Here is a 16352-nt window from a genome sequence, read left to right as displayed (position 1 = left end):
CTTGCTTTGTGCAGCTTACGCCAGCAGTGCATCCCATCAAACACTGCAGGTGGGGACAGCCTTGAAACTCTGTCTTTATATAGGAGGGAAATATTTACCCAGGTTCTTACTGGTTTCAGAAAGGTCACCTCTCTGCTAAGGTTCTCTTGTTCTCCGTTAACTGGTGCCAGTGATGTAGAAAATCAAAATGTGGTTGGCAGCAAACACTCAGAAAGCACCAAGGATCCCAATTCCACCACTCAGAGAGCTGGTTAGGTTAATACTTCCAAAGGCTGCCATTTAATCTTCCAAAGTAAAAGAATCAGAAGGATGTTCTTTGAGCTCAACCCACAGCATAATAGACTAAACCTGTTCTGCCTCAGTAAGTGCAGTAAAGAATGAGCAATCGCTCCTCACCACCCACCCCTCCAACCCACCCAAGCTCCTTTCTCAAGGGATGCCGAAGTGATCTATTCACACGACTCTACGATCAACCTGTATCCATGACAGTGTCTGCTGTCACCAACCTCCAAATTCCTTACATGTGTCGAAGCAACCAGACGACCACAGAAAATGAAAATTAGTCTTCAATTTCATGCTGCCCTCATGCTTTTCACCTGCATAAAAGAGCTAGCTAGCTCCACGCATTTTTTTTTTTCCCCATCTTGCCTCCAAGATCACACGCAGTTGTTGGATAAGCTGGCCACAGCTCCCAAAGAAGCACTATCAGATTTACCCGCTCACCTGAGGGGAGAGTTCCTGTACACCCTCATCCCCTGGGGCTGGTCACTGGGGTCAGCAGACTTCGCTCACCTCTCTCCCACTCCCGTCTCTGAGGCCCTTCACCTAGGATAAGTCAGCCGCAAATTTAAGGCCTGGCCCTGCCGGGTTTCGAAAAGATCCCGGAGGACTTGGGCCGAGGGACAAAGGAAAGTGAGGTCAGGGTCGGCCTTTCCAGCTTGGGATAGGCCTGGGGCCGCTCACTCTCCACCCTTCACACCACCTCTGTAGTCCTGGGTCCCTGAAACCTCGCCCCTTAAGTCCCAAACTAGCTGGAGCCCGGGGCCCGGGATGGCTCGCGCCCCTTCCTCGAGGCCCGCAGCCGGACCCCCGCCGCCACCCAGAGCCCCCGCACCTTCTTGGGCGCCTTGGTGACGGTGGCCATGAAGGAGTATTTCTCGGCGTCCTCAATCTCCTTGGCCTGCTTCAGCTCCTCCCCGACACCGGGCAGCGGCATCGCGTCAGGCATCGACATCCCCCGGCCGGCCGGGCCCGCGGCTGACCCGCCGCCCCCGCCTCCTTCCCTCACGGGCGCCCGCCCGCCTGCCCGCGCGGCGCCCTCCGACACGCGCTCGCCCACCCTCCCGCCGGGCCCCGCGCCAAGCCGCGTCGGGTGCTGAGGTGCTGTGGCCCGCGCCTCCTCTGCTCCGCGGTCCAGGACAGCCGGACAGCGACAGCGGCGACAGGAGCACCAGAAGCAGCAACGCGGAGCTCCGACCGGCCCGCGCCGCCACCTCCGCCGCACGCAAACACGGACGCAAAGTAAGGGTAGAGGGCGGTGACGCCACGTCGAGTACTGGCAGCTCCCAGCGGGCGGGGGGAGAGGCGGGGAGAACGGCGCTCTGTCATGACGTCACCACGTTGGACTGGGCCGCTGAAGCCACCTTTTCTTCCTCGTTCGCGGGTGAAGGGGGAAGCTCCAGGGGTGAGCCGCACCCTTGTATGCCGCCAGGTGGCGCCATTACCTTGCGAGCAGCCCGCGGTTTCTGCAAGGTTGCCGCGGTGCTGGAGGGCCTTTGGACTGCGGGATGCCAGGGGAGGCCTCAGAAGGGTGTAGGGATGCTTGGGAACGAGTACCAAAGCCTTACACAACACAGCCTACAGCCAGTCCTAGGAAGCTTCCGGCGCCCTAGGTAGCCCACTAGCTCACTGCCCCATGGTCAGGCTCTTTGAACCAGAATCTCCTTCCCAAGAGGCAGCGTTTGCCTCTTTGACACCGTAAGAGTGGGCAGAACAGAACCAGAGCAGTGTGGTTTCTGCGCAACACTTTGTGACCTCCTCCACCACCGTCTCCGCTGGGCCTTGCTTGTTTACAGGTTCTTCATGTCGCGGAGCTGATGGGATAGGGCTAAAGATGGTTAAGAGGGTGGGAGAGGAAAAGGGGTGGGGGAGGGGAAGAGAAGTCGACGTGTCCCTCCATCCCCCCACCCCCAAGCGTTTGGCTCTGCCAGCTTCCAGGGAGGCACTAGGGCATTCATGAACTATTCACATGCTTTTACTGGGCCTGGCTATGTGCTACCCCTGTGCCAAGGCCGTGGATAGTACAGATGTGTGTAACACGTTTTTTGTTTCTAAAGGCTTAGTCCAGCTGGTGAGGCAGTGTCAGCTGAGGTTGCTTGTCCTTTGACATTCAAATGACATTGGCTCAAACTTCCACGTCCTGTGGAAAGTCCAATGCTCCCCCCTCCCCGATTTCTGTGAATTACTCGGGGGACAGAAATTTTCAAGGTTACCTCTGGCTCTAGTTTTCTGCCTCGTCTGAAGTTTTAGTCACTATTCTGGTCTTTGTGGCTGTTTCTTTAGTTCCTGCTTGTCAATTCAAATGTGGATAACAGTCCCTTCTTTCAACTCCCACCCCTATTCCAAAACAACCACAAAAATAATGCTGTAACATGTAGCAGAACTTTTAATGAAGTTTTGTGGGCCACAAGGGAGAGGTTACATCACATCACAAACAATTTGAAGTCACATTTCTGAAATGTTCTGAAAAGTTATTTTGGCCATCTCGTCACCCGGGACTTCTCATTAGCCCCACCACCCCACAAAGCTCCCTAGTCCATTGCCTGTCTCATCCCCCTTCCTCCTGTTCCTCCCTTCCCATCCCTCCGCCTCACCCTTCCCTCTATGATTGACTGGGAAGCCAGATCCCTCTCCACTCTGCTGAGTGTTCAAGACTTCCCAGGGCCCTTTTCCTAAATTCCTCCCATCCCACCTTCTTCCTCCCACCTCAGAGACCCGGCAGCTCAACTCTGAAGAAAGAAGTTGTGGCTTGAAGTAACGTTTTCCCCACTGGTTTACAAAATGTTGGGAAGAGTGTGAAATGCTTGCTTCTGGGGCCTCAGAAGTCTTAGTCAGAGAATCCCATGTTCCAGCCGCCCAGCCCCTTGAGGCTGCCTGTTTGAAATAGGTTGTGGAAGTGTCTGGAAGGAGGCACTTCTGCAAGGCTGCCTGTTTGAAATAGGTTGTGGAAGTGTCTGGAAGGAGGCACTTCTGCAAATCTTCATTTTAGGGTTCTCTCCTCTGCCCACTCTTTTTAATTAAAAAAAATTTAAATTCAAATGTAGTTGATTTACAATGTTCTGTTAGTTTCAGATGGTGTAAATACATTTTTTTCTTTCCGGCTGCGCCATCCCGCCTGTAGGATCTTAGTTCCCTGAGTAGGAATCAAACTCAAGCCCCCTACAGTGACAGCACAGAGTCTTAACCACTGGACCACCAGGGAAATCCCGCCTATGCCCACTCTTTCAGGCCCCTCGACTTCCCTCTCAGAAGTATTCGTGTAGCAGAAGAGAGAAAGAGATTGGGGAGCAGAATACGAGATTGATCCATAAGGGTGCCAGACTGGCACTTTTTCTTATTTCTCAGCTGGGGCCAGGAGCTATGCCTGCCCACCCAGGACTCTTTGCCTATATGGCCTGAAGTAGCTTTCATCGTGTGAGTTTGCCCAAACTGTTGGCAGCGTCCAGGGATCAGAGCTGTCTCCTTAGAGAACAGAGACAGAGCCAGCTAGAACAGAGGTGAAAACTCCATATCCCATGAATAGGAAAGCATGTGACTTAGGTTAGCTTATTTGAAAAAAAAAAAAAGAAAAAAGCATAGGTGTCTTTTGGCTTTGTCTGTCAGCCCCAGCTCTGCCATGCATGTTAATGTTCAGGCTGCTAAAGAGCTGGCTGGGGACTGGAGTTCAGCCTCTCTTTTATTCCGCCTGAACCAAAGTAACAGGTTTTCTCTGATACTAGACTCACAGAATTGCCTGCTCCTGCTGTGGACAATGGTGACAACAGGGCCAGACCTAGAGAAAGCAGTAACTTTGCAGTCTGAGCCACAGGAAGATCAACAGACGTGACTTCACTTACCCGAGTGTCCGGCCCAAAGGGAGGCTGGGGAGGCTGGCTGAGGCGAGTCAGAGTGCTTGCACTGAAGGTGGGGACCCAGCACGCCTTGCCCGGGTGGAAAGGCAGTAGGCCTAGGTGGCTCATGTCAGGCGAGAGCCACCAAGGGCATTCCTGGAAACCAGCCCTCTGCAGAGGACATGGGCAGTTGCCATCCCACCCGCTGGGTATGGGCTGCAGATCAAAGCATTCACCCAGTTAGAGTGTGATGACATGACGCTGGTGAGAGCCGTTGCACGCTCCCTCCTCCCTCCCCCAGAGGGCCCCACAAGGCCATGGCTGTGACTGCTTATGCATGAAACAAATAAACATCCTACCCAACCTGGCCCTGGGTCTGGCTACCAGCCTACCCACCCAGCTCTCTGCACTGAGCCTCTATGCTGAGTCAGGTGGGTGAGTCAGGGCTTACTCCCCTGAACTGCACCACCCACACAGACACGGCAGATGCTATGGGGACCCCAGGTTTGAGGACAGCAGGGACCCAAGGACAGGTACACTTGTGTGTGGTGGAGGGAAGTAGTCTCCAAAGGGTGTAGAAATCAGAGGGGGGGCATGCTCTAGAAAGGAGCAGTCTGAGGAGAGAGAGGTGAACTAGGAGATGCTGTCACCACAAGCATGGTGGCCCACCACAGGTGGGCTGGGATTGCTTACTCAAATTCATTCTTCTGTCTACCCCCCTAAATTACACTCCATGTGCATTCATTTTTTTTAAATTCATAAAATCTACAGTGAATGCTGGGCTTCTCTGGTGGCTCAGATGGTAAAGAATCTGCCTGCAATGCAGGAGACCCTGGTTCGATCCCTGGGTTGGGAAGATTCCCTGGAGAAGGAAATAGCTACCCACTCCAGCATTCTTGCTTGGAGAATCCCATGGACGGAGGAGCCTGGTGGGCTACAGTCCATGGAGTCACAAAGTGTCAGGCACTACTGAGCAGCTGACACAGGCACACCATGACTGCTGAAGATGTGCTCAGAGCAGTACTAGATGCTGGGACCACAGAGACAAGTGAAGTGCCGATCCCTACCTGGGAGTGATGGTGGGTGGAGGATGGGAGGGTGAGCAGGAAAGGCTTTATACAGAAGATGCTGCTCCAGCTGACTCTTGACAGATAAGCAGCTGGATAAGCCAGAGAAGGTATCTCAGGCTGAAGGAATAGCCTGAGAAAAGGCAGGGCCCTGAGGCACCCTGGCATATTAGGAGAACTGTAAAGATTTCAGTGTGGGTGGGGCATAGGGGCAGGGCTGGGTGGAATGAGAGCCGCTGTGAGAGCAAGATCCTGCGGAGCCTGGTGAGCTGTGGGTGGGTGGTGATGAACGCGAGGAGGAGAAGCAGGTCAGGTGGAGAGACTGCTGAGATAAGGAGTGAACTTGAGCTGTTTGAGTTTTAAATTTGTGTGCAGTGCACGCATATCCCAGAGGCCCCAGCAATCCTAGGGTGGCACCCTTCACACCTGCCTGCTCCCTGCTGGCCTGGCACACTCCAGAGCAGGGCTGTGCTCTCCCTAGGGCCCCTTCACCTCCTGTGGTACTGGCCCCACTTTAGCCATCTTCCTTCTGTCCCAGAGGTGCCTGATTGTGCAACCCTGGGAGGCACCATAGGTATAGTAAGTGATGTGAAAGGTGCCCTGGGAACACGGCTTCGGATTGCTGGTCTGCCCTGCTGGCCCTGCGGGGACACCCGGAGCAAGACTGCAGGCTGTACCTCTGTGGCTCTGGGCACTGGCTCCCCTGGTGGGCCTTTCTCCTACTTCCCTCAATTCCCTGTTTCCCTCTTCTCGCCTCCTTCCTGCTCTTCTCTGCAATGCCAGCCCTGTTGGGGAGACTCTCCGAGGACTAAGGCCAAGACAAAAGGCTCCTCCTCCTCTTCTGCTTATGATGATCATATGTATTATTTATTTTACTATTTATGCTCACTTTGAACATAATCTTTAGGGGAAAGAAAAACCTATGAAGATGAAAATCTCTAGCTCTCCTTAAGTTCACTTGCAGTTCTTCTCAGTTTGCAGAAGTATGCTTTTGCATACCTGTGATCGGTATGTACATGTCATTCCGTTTTTGTCAAATTATAGTATTTCAAAAACACATTACCACATACTGAGATTGTTTACATACTTATCATTGTCAGTGCTTCCCAAGGGTGCCGTCATATTGCCATAGGAGTTTGCTTAACCGTTATCCTCTTGTTCTTAGAGTTCTTTCCAGCTCAGTGCAATATAAACAGAGTGTGTGTCAGGGTAGGAACAGTATGGGAATGGCTTTCAAGCAAAGCCGACAAGCCAGGGTCACAGCACCAGGTCCTTCTGGAGAGAAGGAGGAAGAATGTTAAGCAGTGGGGTCAATTGTCCTGGCTGTAAACAGGGCCTGGGAGAAGTCCCACTTTGGCCGTAAGGGCATGTGAGGTCCACTGCCTGGAACTCATGAGGGCTGACTCATGTGGAGGCTGCATGGTGTGCAGGGAAGCTGGGCATCCAGGCAGACTGGAGGTGTGGCCTCCAGTCTTGACTCGACTACCAAGTTGGCCACTGGAATCCTGTGTTTTTCCTGGTCTCTGCTTCCTCATGCAAAGCAGGATGATAGCTCTCCATCTAGGGCTTGTGATGACCCAGTCCGGCAAAATAATAAATATCAAAGAGCTTTGAACAAGTTGCATGTATTGTGCAAATGTCAGTTATTAAGATGTGGGTCCAGGCTAGAAATCTGGATGGGAATGGAGTTACTGTTGAGAATTTGGAACTCTCTCTGTGCCCTGCTTCCCAGAATGACAGGAATAAACAGAAACCTGCTGGCTGCAGAAAAGGACTGTTACTGCTGATCCTGAGGACTTGTTTACACTGGGATTGTACTTCCTTGAAAAGGAGGGCCGGACCTGCTCCAGCCGAGAGCAGCTGTCACTTCTCTGGCTCAACTTGGCTCCGGGTCTGGCTACTGTGTGTCTAGCAGCCTCTCCAGACTTCCACAGGTACTTTTTTCTAGGTTGGACCAGAGAGTCTGATATATCTTTTTTCAGTTTCTGGAGCGGAAGCTCATAAAAATTAAGGCTGAGAAGTCACCCAGTAATTGTAAACAATGTTCAGGGAGTCTGTTCTGATGATTCTCGTGCTGCTTTGCGTACTTTTCTGTGTGTGTGTGTGTTTATGGTAAGGAGTTTACCAAAAAGGCAGACTCCAGAAATTGTGAAACTGGCTTTGGCCTTCAGCCTCTGCCCATGTCTCTGCCAGTCAGTTATTTATTGATCGCGAACTCTGCTAGGTGCCAGGGAGCCCAAAGTCAGCAAGACAGACCCACTTCCTGTGCTCATGGGGCTTAGAGTCAATAGCAGGCCTTGGTCACCAAATCTGGATTCCAAATCTGGGTTCCTTCTGAGAGAGGAGCCCTCCTCTTTACTCTCTCCCTTTGTCCCACCCTGAAGAGTCCCTCCTAGAAGTAGAAGTCATCTTCTCCATGTCTCTGAGATGCTGCCAGACCCCAGGGTGGGGAGGAGGACAGCAGTCCAGCCCGAGTTCAGATTGACTTACCAACCCTTGGAATTGCCCTGAGTCTTTTAGAAGCTTCTAGAACACTGTCTCCCTGACAGATATCCTTTCCCAAGGCAATGGAGACTGGGCTGGTGGAGGTGCCAGTGTGCAGAGAGCAGGCGCACCAGGGCCTATCTGTGCCTGTCACATGTACCGCCTCCCCACCCACTGCCCGCTACCTGCTCCTTGCCAGGTCAGTTAGACACCCTACTGGGAGCTAGTAGAGGCATCTGCCTTGATTGGAGAGGTGCTACTGAGACTGGTGGGACAGGTGGAAGCTGCAACTTCCCAAATCTCAAGTGGCCAGGGTCTTGCCCCCGTTCACCCCAAAGATCCTGCCTGTGGCCAGTTTGTTGGAGCTGGAGGAGACAAAGTGGTCAGCTGCTGTGTGGAGGCTGCTGCTGGGTGGGAACTCGCCTTCCTCACCCTCTCTGGTGTGCAGGGCGGGCCCCATTGCATCACCCTTGGAGCCTCTGCTCCTGGCTTTGCAGCCAGCTGGGCCCCTGGAGGAGGGACTCTCCCTGTTTTTCAACAAACCATTAACCATTTCATCCTCCTGGGCCTCCCTCTGGCAGACCTGGATTCCCAAGGCTGTCCCTTGAGCCTGCCTGTCCAGACGTTAAAACATCCCTCTGCTTCACGATGCACAGGTGCTCTGCCTTGGCAGCCCTTTGGGGGTTGGAGGCCCCACCTTCCCCAACAAAGGCCTCGCCTCTTCCCAGGAAAAGAGTTAACCTCCCTCATCCCCACCCTGAGCATTTGTCCCATTCTGCAGCAGTGAGGAAAGACTCTCAGCCTCCATCATGAGCTCATGTCACTTCCACACTCCAAACAGAGTCGGACAAAGGGTCAACACAACGTTTCAGACCAAGACGAAGAGCAGGGCCCAAGCCAGAATCCAGGCGTGTGGACATTGGCCTGGCTCCATAGGACCCTAGCCATTTCCTACAGACCCGCTCAGGCCTTTGCCCTGTTTACAGAGACCAGGGAAGGTGTGGGTGGGGCGAGGGTCCTCAGGGGCCCAAGGAGCTGATAGAGGAGAGTCCCAAGTACACAGTGTTTCCCTGCTCCTGTAGGGGCTGGGCGAGGAGGCATGGGGGGCGGGGTAGGGACAGAAGGAGGGCAGAGAGGCCCTTCCAGTGAGTAAGGTCCAGGCCACGTTCCTGCTCAGAACTTTCATCTCCCATCCCCAGCCTTCCTCTCACTACCCCACCCATTTCAGGGCCTGAAATAGCCTGAAACTTCATCCAAGCCTAGGCCCAGTTCCCAAATTTAGTTCTACAAACATTTGGCTTCACCATAACTTGCAGAATCCTAGGCTGGGTCCTGTAGGGGATGTAGAGATGAATGAGGTTCAGCCTCTGCCTTCAGGGAGCTTGTAAATTGTTCCCCGTGACTACAGCCAAAGGCACATGATACCTGCAGGAGGAGAAAAATGGTTTTCTGCATAAGGAGTGGATGCAGACTTGTGGAGGAGAGTTGTTTTTGTTGAATCTCAAAGACTGAGTAGGATTTCAAAAGGCAGAAATAAGGGGCATTCATTCTGGATGGAAGGAACAGCACGAGCCAACATATAGGAGTGCGAAACTTCAGAGTATGTTCTGGAACATGGCCCACAGTCTGGACTGGAGCACATGGGAGAGTACTGAGATGTTCCCAGCTTCCATGCATGTGTCATCTAGCTTACCAGTGTGTTTGTCCCCCCTTGCTGCAGGCTGAGGGCTCCCAAGAGGCAAACGTGTGTTGGTTCTGAGAATTGTATAGACCAGAACACGGAGGCACAGAGAGGTTGAAGAAACTTGTTTGGGAGCTGTAAAATGCATTAGTGATACAGTGAGGACTAGAACCAGGTTCCCTCACCCTTATCTGTCTTGGTCCAGTACAGGTCCCTTAGTCCAAGGAGCTTAATCCATGAGCTGACTGACCCAGCAAGCTTGCCACCTCTTAGCAAGGATGAAAACAAAAATTTAGCCACTTGGGCTTCCAAGGTGGCTCAACAGTAAAGAATCCACCTGCCAAGCAGGAGAGGCAGGTTCGATCCCCGGATCAGAAAGATATCCTAAGGAATGAAGTGGCAACCCACTCCAGTATTCTTGCCTGGGAAATCTCATGGACAGAAGAGCCTGGCAGGCTACAGTCCATGGGGTCACAAAAAGTTGGACACGAATGACTTAACAGCAAGTGTTCCTCATGATGTTGCATGTAAGCAAAGAATGAATAGCCCCATGTGACTGGATAGGAAAGAAAGGCCAATATTCTTTATTTTTCCAAGTTTATTTAATCAGGTCCCCAGCACCATTACAGTTGGTGAGAATTTTAGTATCATATTAGGGTGATAGCCATCTGTTGGCTCACTGGGTTAAAAAAAAAAAAAAATCCCCAAACAAGCACACCAAGAGCCTGATCTTGTAGGACTGGGGAAGCTGGTCCTCGTTCAGTGGAGACAGCCTTGGTGACTCTGTTCCTTGAACCTGGTGTTGAATGCTGATGCTTTCTGTCTGTGGGCACTGCTTCTCCAGTCCGACTGCGGGGCCGCCCACTCACAGAGTCCTCTCCCAACAGCTGACCACTTAGGGGTCTTTCTTCCTGCCTCTCATCATGGCCATCTTCATATCAGCTTTTCCCATCTTGAGAGGCTGGAGGCTGTGTGTGTTCCGGCTGGATCTCAACTTCTGCCGTGCTCATGATCCCCCACCCTCTTCTCAGGCACCAGAAATCAGTGCCCCCCACAGGTAAGGCTACTCCCATTTCCCAGTTGGAAAACTAGCCCTAATCCTCTGTGACCTCCAGGACTGGAAGTCCCAGCTGTCGTCCTGGGAGGATGTGGGAAAAATACTTCACATTCTTTTCTAAAGAGTCCACAACCAAGAAAACCAGATATAACTAATTTCTCAATCAGGTTATGCTGCCCCATTAAATGTTCGATTAACCAGCTCATCCTACTTCCCAAAGCGAAGAAGCAGCATGATGATAGCAGCTGATGCACACAAAGCATTTGACAGAATTAAAAATCCGGGTATGATTTTAGAAAGGATATGAAAGGAATGTGAATTGCAAAGGAAGAAATATAACTGTCCCTATTCGCAAAGAATTTGCATACACACACACAAAGATCACCTAGAACTAATAAGTGAGTTTAACAAGACTGTAGAAAGCAAGGTCAATACATAAAAATCAGTCATATTTCTATATACTAGAAATAAAATTTGGAAATAAAAAATGTTAAAACCAATACCATTTACAATAGCTTAAGTAAGATGAAATATTTTCATATAAATCTCTTAAGACATATATAAGATCTATGTGCCCAAAACGATAAACCACTGATGAAAGAAATAGAGCAAGAGTTAAATAGTGGAGCAGCATACCGTATTCAGGGATTAGAAGACTCACTATATAGATTTAATTCTCTCCAAATTGATAAGTAGATTTAACTAAATTCTAATCAAAACTTCAGAGGATTTTTGGTAGATAGATACACAATCTGATTCTAAAACTTATACAGAACAGCAAAAGAATCAGAATAGCTAAAACAATTTTGAAAGAAATACAAATTTGGCCTGATTTTGAGACTTACTTCATAGCTACAGTATTCAAAACACTGTGATATTGGCAACAGAAGAGACCCATAGATCAGTGAAACAGAATAGAGACTTTAGGAAGTAAACACATACATACGGTCAATGGATATTTTACAAAGGTGTAAAGACAATTCATTGCAGAAAGGATAGCTTTTTTTCAACAAACTGTGTTGTAGCAGTTGGATATCCATATGAGGAAAAGCAGACTTCACACCTTATATAAAAATTAACTCAGAATGGATCATGAACTTAAATGTAAACTACAAAACTTTCAGATAAAAAACAGAAGAAAATCTTCATGGCCTGAAGTTAGGCAAAGAGCTCTAAGACTTGACAAGAAAAGCATGGTCCAAAAAGAAAATATGGATACAGTGGACCTCATCAAAGTTAAAAACTTTTGCTATAAAAGAAGCAATTAAGGAAAATGAAAAGACAAGTTACAGACTAGGAGAAAATATTTGCAAATTGTATGTCCAACAATAGATGTGTAAAATATCTAAAGAATTCTCAAATGTTTCTTACTTGACAATAAGAAGGCAAATGATCCAATCAAATGAGTAAAAGACTTAAACATTTCGCTAAAGAGGATAAATAAAGCAAATAAACACATGAGATGATGTTCAACATCATTAATCATTAGGAAAATGCATATTAAAACCTCCATGAAATTGCACAACACATGTTAGAATGGCTAAAATAAAAACACGGATACTGACAATACCAAGTGCTTGCTGACAATACCAAGTCCATTGTATGGGTGCTCTCATACAGTGGAATGTTGTTCCAACACATTGTTGGTATGAATGCAAAATGATGCAGCCGCACTGGAAGACAACTGGACAAATTCTTTTTAAATGAAACACAGATTACCATATGAACCAGCAATTGCACTCATAGGTGGTTACCCTAAAGAAATGAAAATTTATGTTCCTATGAAAACCTGTACAGGAATATTTATAGAACCCTTATTCACAATTGCCCAAACTGAAACAATCTAAATGTTTTTCAGTAAGTAAATGGATTAAAAAAAAAAACTATAGTTCATCCAATGCATTAAAAAGAAAGAAACTATAGATATAGGAAACAATCTTGATGAATCTCTGAGGCATTATGCTGAGTGAAAGAAGCCCCTCCTACTCTGTTAATTATTGTTAGCAGAGTATATCTTTCCCCATCCCTTTAGTTTTAGTCATATTTATATAGAACCTATATATCTAAAGTGTTTCTTATAGACCACATGTAATTGGGTCTTGGTTTTTTATCCACTCTGACAATCTGTATCTTTTACTTGGTAGATTATTAACAGTTTAAAGTGATTATGGATATGCTGCTGCTGCTGCATCGTTTTAGTCGTGTCCGAGTCTGTGCGACCCCACAGATGGCAGCCCACCAGGCTCTGCCGTCCCTGGGATTCTCCAGGCAAGAACACTGGAGTCGGTTGCCATTTCCTTCTCCAATGCATGAAAGTGAAGAATGAAAGTGAAGTTGCTCAGTAAGTGTCCGACTCTTTGTGACCCCATGGACTACAGCCTACCAGGCTCCTCTGTCCATGGGATTTTCCAGGCAAGAGTACTGGAGTGGGGTGCCATTGCCTTCTCCAGATTATGGATATAGTTAGACTAATATCTACCATATTTGTTACTATTTTCTACTCATTATCCTTATTTTTTGTTCTTATTTCTTTTACTTGTTTTCTGGCTTTTGTAGTTTTAATTGATCCATTTTTATATTTCCGTTTTTCTTTCTTTTCTTAGCATGCCAATTATACATATTTTAAAACAAGTATTTATTATGTGGCTCACCAGGTGACAGTCGAGGCACGTGAGATCTGTCATCCTTGCGGCCTGCACAGTCTTTTCGTTGTGGCATGTGGGAGCTAGTTCCCTGACCACAGATCTAACCCAGGCCCCCTGCATTGGGAGCATGGAGTCTTAGCCACTGGGCCACCAGGGAGGTCCCCAATGATAGGTCTTTTAAAACTTTTTTTAATGTACCCTAGAATTTGTAATATGCATTTACAGCTAATCCAAGTCCATTTTCAAATAACACTATACCACTGCAGAAATGGTGCTGTATCTTCTAATAACAAGTATTCCTAATTCCTCCCTCTGAACAAATTGTTATCTATCAGATCAATTAAGAATAGAAAAATAAAAGTTTTAATTTTAATTTTACTTCCATTTAGTTCTTCTTTGATGTTCTTCCTTTCTCTATGGAGATCTGAGTTTCTGACTGATGTAGTTTTCCTTGTCTCTGAAGAAATTAGCATTTCTTGCAAGTCAGATCTACCAGCAACAGATTTCCTCAATTTCTGTTTGTTTGAGAAAGCTTTTATTTTTCCTTCATTTTTGAAAGATAAGTTCACAAGGTATAGAACTCTAGGTTGATTTTTCTCTGTCTACACTTGGTTTGCATGGTTTCTGAAAAGTCAAATTAATTCTTATTTTCGTTCCTCTATAGGTGTAGTGGAGTTTTCCTCTGGCTTCTTTCAAGACTTTCTATTCCTTTCTGATTTTATGCAGTTTGGATATAACATATTTAGGTGTAGGGTTATTTATTTATTGGCACCTATCCTGTTCTGTGTACTCTGAGCTTCCTGATCCGTGGTTTGGTGCCTGTCAGTAATTCGGGGCAAGTTCTCAGCTGTGATTTGCTTCAGATATTTCCTGTTATTTTCTCCTTTTCTTCTTCTAGGATTCCCATTGTACAAATGTTACTCCTTTTGTAGTTGTCTCACAGTTCTTGGATATTCTGTTCCATCTTTTTCAGCATTTTTTTCTCTTTGTTTTTCAGTTTGAGAGCTGCTATTGGCATATCCTCAAACTCAGAGGTTTTTTTCCTCAGCCATATCCAGTCTACTAACAAATCCATCAAAGGCATTCTTTATTTCTGTTACTGTATTTTTTTTTAAAATCTCTAGCGTTTCTTTTTGATTCTATCTTAGACTTTCCATCTCTCTGCTTACATTATCCATCTGTTACTGAATGTTGTCTACTTTTCCCATTAGAGCACTTAGCATATTAGTCATAGTTGTTTTAAATTTCTGGTCTGATAATTCCAACTTTCCTGCCATATCTGAATCTGGTTTTTATGTATGCTCTGTCCATTCAAACTGTGTTTTTTGCCTCTTAGCATGCCTTGCAACTTAAAAAAAAAATTGGTTGAAAGCCTGCCATGATGTACTGGATAAAAGGCACACTGGTAAAAAGGCCTTTAGTGTTGTGGGGTAAGGTGTGGGGGGCAGGGTAAGCATTCTGTACTCCTGTGACTAGGACTTGGGCTGTTAGTGAGTCTGTGCCCCTGGGTTGTGAATTGCATATGTGATTCTCAGTTTTCTCTCCCCTTTGGTGGAATAGAATGTCTAGAGTGGGTGGAATCGAGTATTTCCCTTCCCCCAGGTTGATTAAGTTGTGATAAAACCCCAATAAGTTGGGCCCAATAAGTTGGATAAAGCAGTTCCTCTTGAGAGCAGGCCTTGTTAAGAGGAACAGAAAGAATTTGCCAGCTTATTTCAATATGGTCATTTTCCCCTTCCCCTGCCAGAATCACAAGGGCTCTCATGAGACCCTAGTGGAGTTCCTATAGCTAAAACTCACAGAAGTGTGGGGAATCTCCCCTGCTTGGACCTCCTGGAGTTTTAAGCTCTCATACTTGTCCATCCTGAGCGTCTAGCAATTAATTAATTACAGTGTAGGTTGTTCTACCCCAATACTGGCTTTCACAGAAGTTCCTGCTTTGGGAAGTAGTGATGCTCTGTGTCTGTCAGTCTGTCTCCCCAATCTGGGGAGATCTGCAGTTTGCCCTGGGACCTCATTTCTCTGATGGATCTAAGAAGAGTTGTTGATTTTCCAATTTGTCCAGATTTTTACTTGGTATTATGATGGAGTGATGACTTCTAAGCTACTTGCATGCTAGACCAGAAACCAGAAGTCAATTTATGTTAATTTAAAAAAGAAAGGACTCTTAAAATGGTTAAAGTGTAACTTTTATATTACGTATATTTTAAATGATAAAGAATTTTTTCAAAGGAAAGAATTAGAAATTATAAATGAGAAATAGCATGTAAGGAATAGGGTAATTTTCCCAAATCCTTGCGAGATACCTGTACTTGATAATGCCATCAACATATTTCAGCATATTTTAAGTCCTTTTAACTTACTTTGTTTGCTCTTTTCTTGATTTTCATTATAGTGCCACCTTTCTGTTGGTTACCCGCGCTCCAAACCTTGGGGCCTCTTTGGCTACTCTTGCTTTCCAATCGTCTTGTCAGTTGCCGTGTCGCATCTGTTATGCATTCAGAATTCAGCTGTGCATCCATTACCTTCTGCCCCTCCCCCAGTTCATCACCACTTGTTTGGACTTTTACAATTATTTCCTAACATTTCCCTCCCATAACAGTCAGCTTCAGGAGATTTTCCTGGTGGTCCAGTGTTAAAACTTTTGCTTCCACTCCAGGGGCCACGGATTTGATCCTTAGTCGGGGAACTAGATCCTTGCATGCATTATAGCTCAAAAAAAAAAAAAAAAAAAAAAAAGTCAGCTTTGAAATCAGACCTGATCTGACTCTAAATCCTGGCTTTGCCACTATCTCTGTTTTTGACCTTGAACGTAATATTCTTAACATCCTTACTTTGAGGTCAAGCATCATCTGTAAAATTGAGGTGGTAATACTCAATTCCCAGGGTGATGATGAGGATTGGAAGACACCACATGCCAGGCACAGAATCTTAAATGCACTATTACTTTTATTGAATGAGACAATGTATATAAAGGGCTGGCATGGTGCTGGATACATAGTAAGTACTCTATCATTGCTGACTGCTCTATATAATTATTCTTCATCTCAGTTCATTTTAGCCACTACTGTCAAATTGATTTTCCTAATGAGCTGCTTTGATTCTGTCCATCTCTTGCTAAAAATCTTTCTTTGACTCCCTCTTGCCTGTTGAAATAAGCCCAAACTCTTTTGCCAAGAATTCAAAGCTCTTCTTGATCAGTTCCCTCCTGCCTTTCAGATTTTATCATCTGAATTTCTCTGCTCACTGGACCCTATACATACACCTGGCTTTCCCTCATCTTTAGCTTTGTTCAAACTGTTCCCTCTT

General features: G+C 47.0%; 1 protein-coding gene and 1 long non-coding RNA gene across 4 annotated transcripts in view; one reads left to right on the top strand and one right to left on the bottom strand.

Moving 5' to 3' along the window:
- AHCYL1 (adenosylhomocysteinase like 1) overlaps window positions 1-4515 on the bottom strand; it is a 44447-nt gene extending 39932 nt beyond the window's left edge. For 2 of the 3 annotated variants that reach the window (XM_004002302.5, XM_042252080.1), the window contains exon 1: window positions 1115-1523. In XM_004002302.5, the coding sequence (XP_004002351.3) occupies window positions 1115-1234 (120 nt within the window). In that variant the 5' untranslated portion in view covers window positions 1235-1523. Of the gene's footprint in view, window positions 1-1114; window positions 1524-4115 lie in introns of those variants that run through there. The other variant, XM_060401384.1, reaches the window with a different exon arrangement.
- On the top strand, window positions 1285-15782 carry LOC132658077 (uncharacterized). The gene is made up of 4 exons (XR_009597077.1): window positions 1285-1521; window positions 6909-7110; window positions 10229-10398; window positions 12543-15782. It is a non-coding gene; the product is annotated as an uncharacterized LOC132658077 (long non-coding RNA).
- Window positions 15783-16352: the final 570 nt, after the last annotated feature.

This window comes from Ovis aries, chromosome 1 (assembly GCF_016772045.2).
Source record: "Ovis aries strain OAR_USU_Benz2616 breed Rambouillet chromosome 1, ARS-UI_Ramb_v3.0, whole genome shotgun sequence".
Classification (NCBI taxonomy): domain Eukaryota; kingdom Metazoa; phylum Chordata; class Mammalia; order Artiodactyla; family Bovidae; genus Ovis; species Ovis aries.
This window is presented reverse-complemented; position numbering and strand designations above follow the sequence as displayed.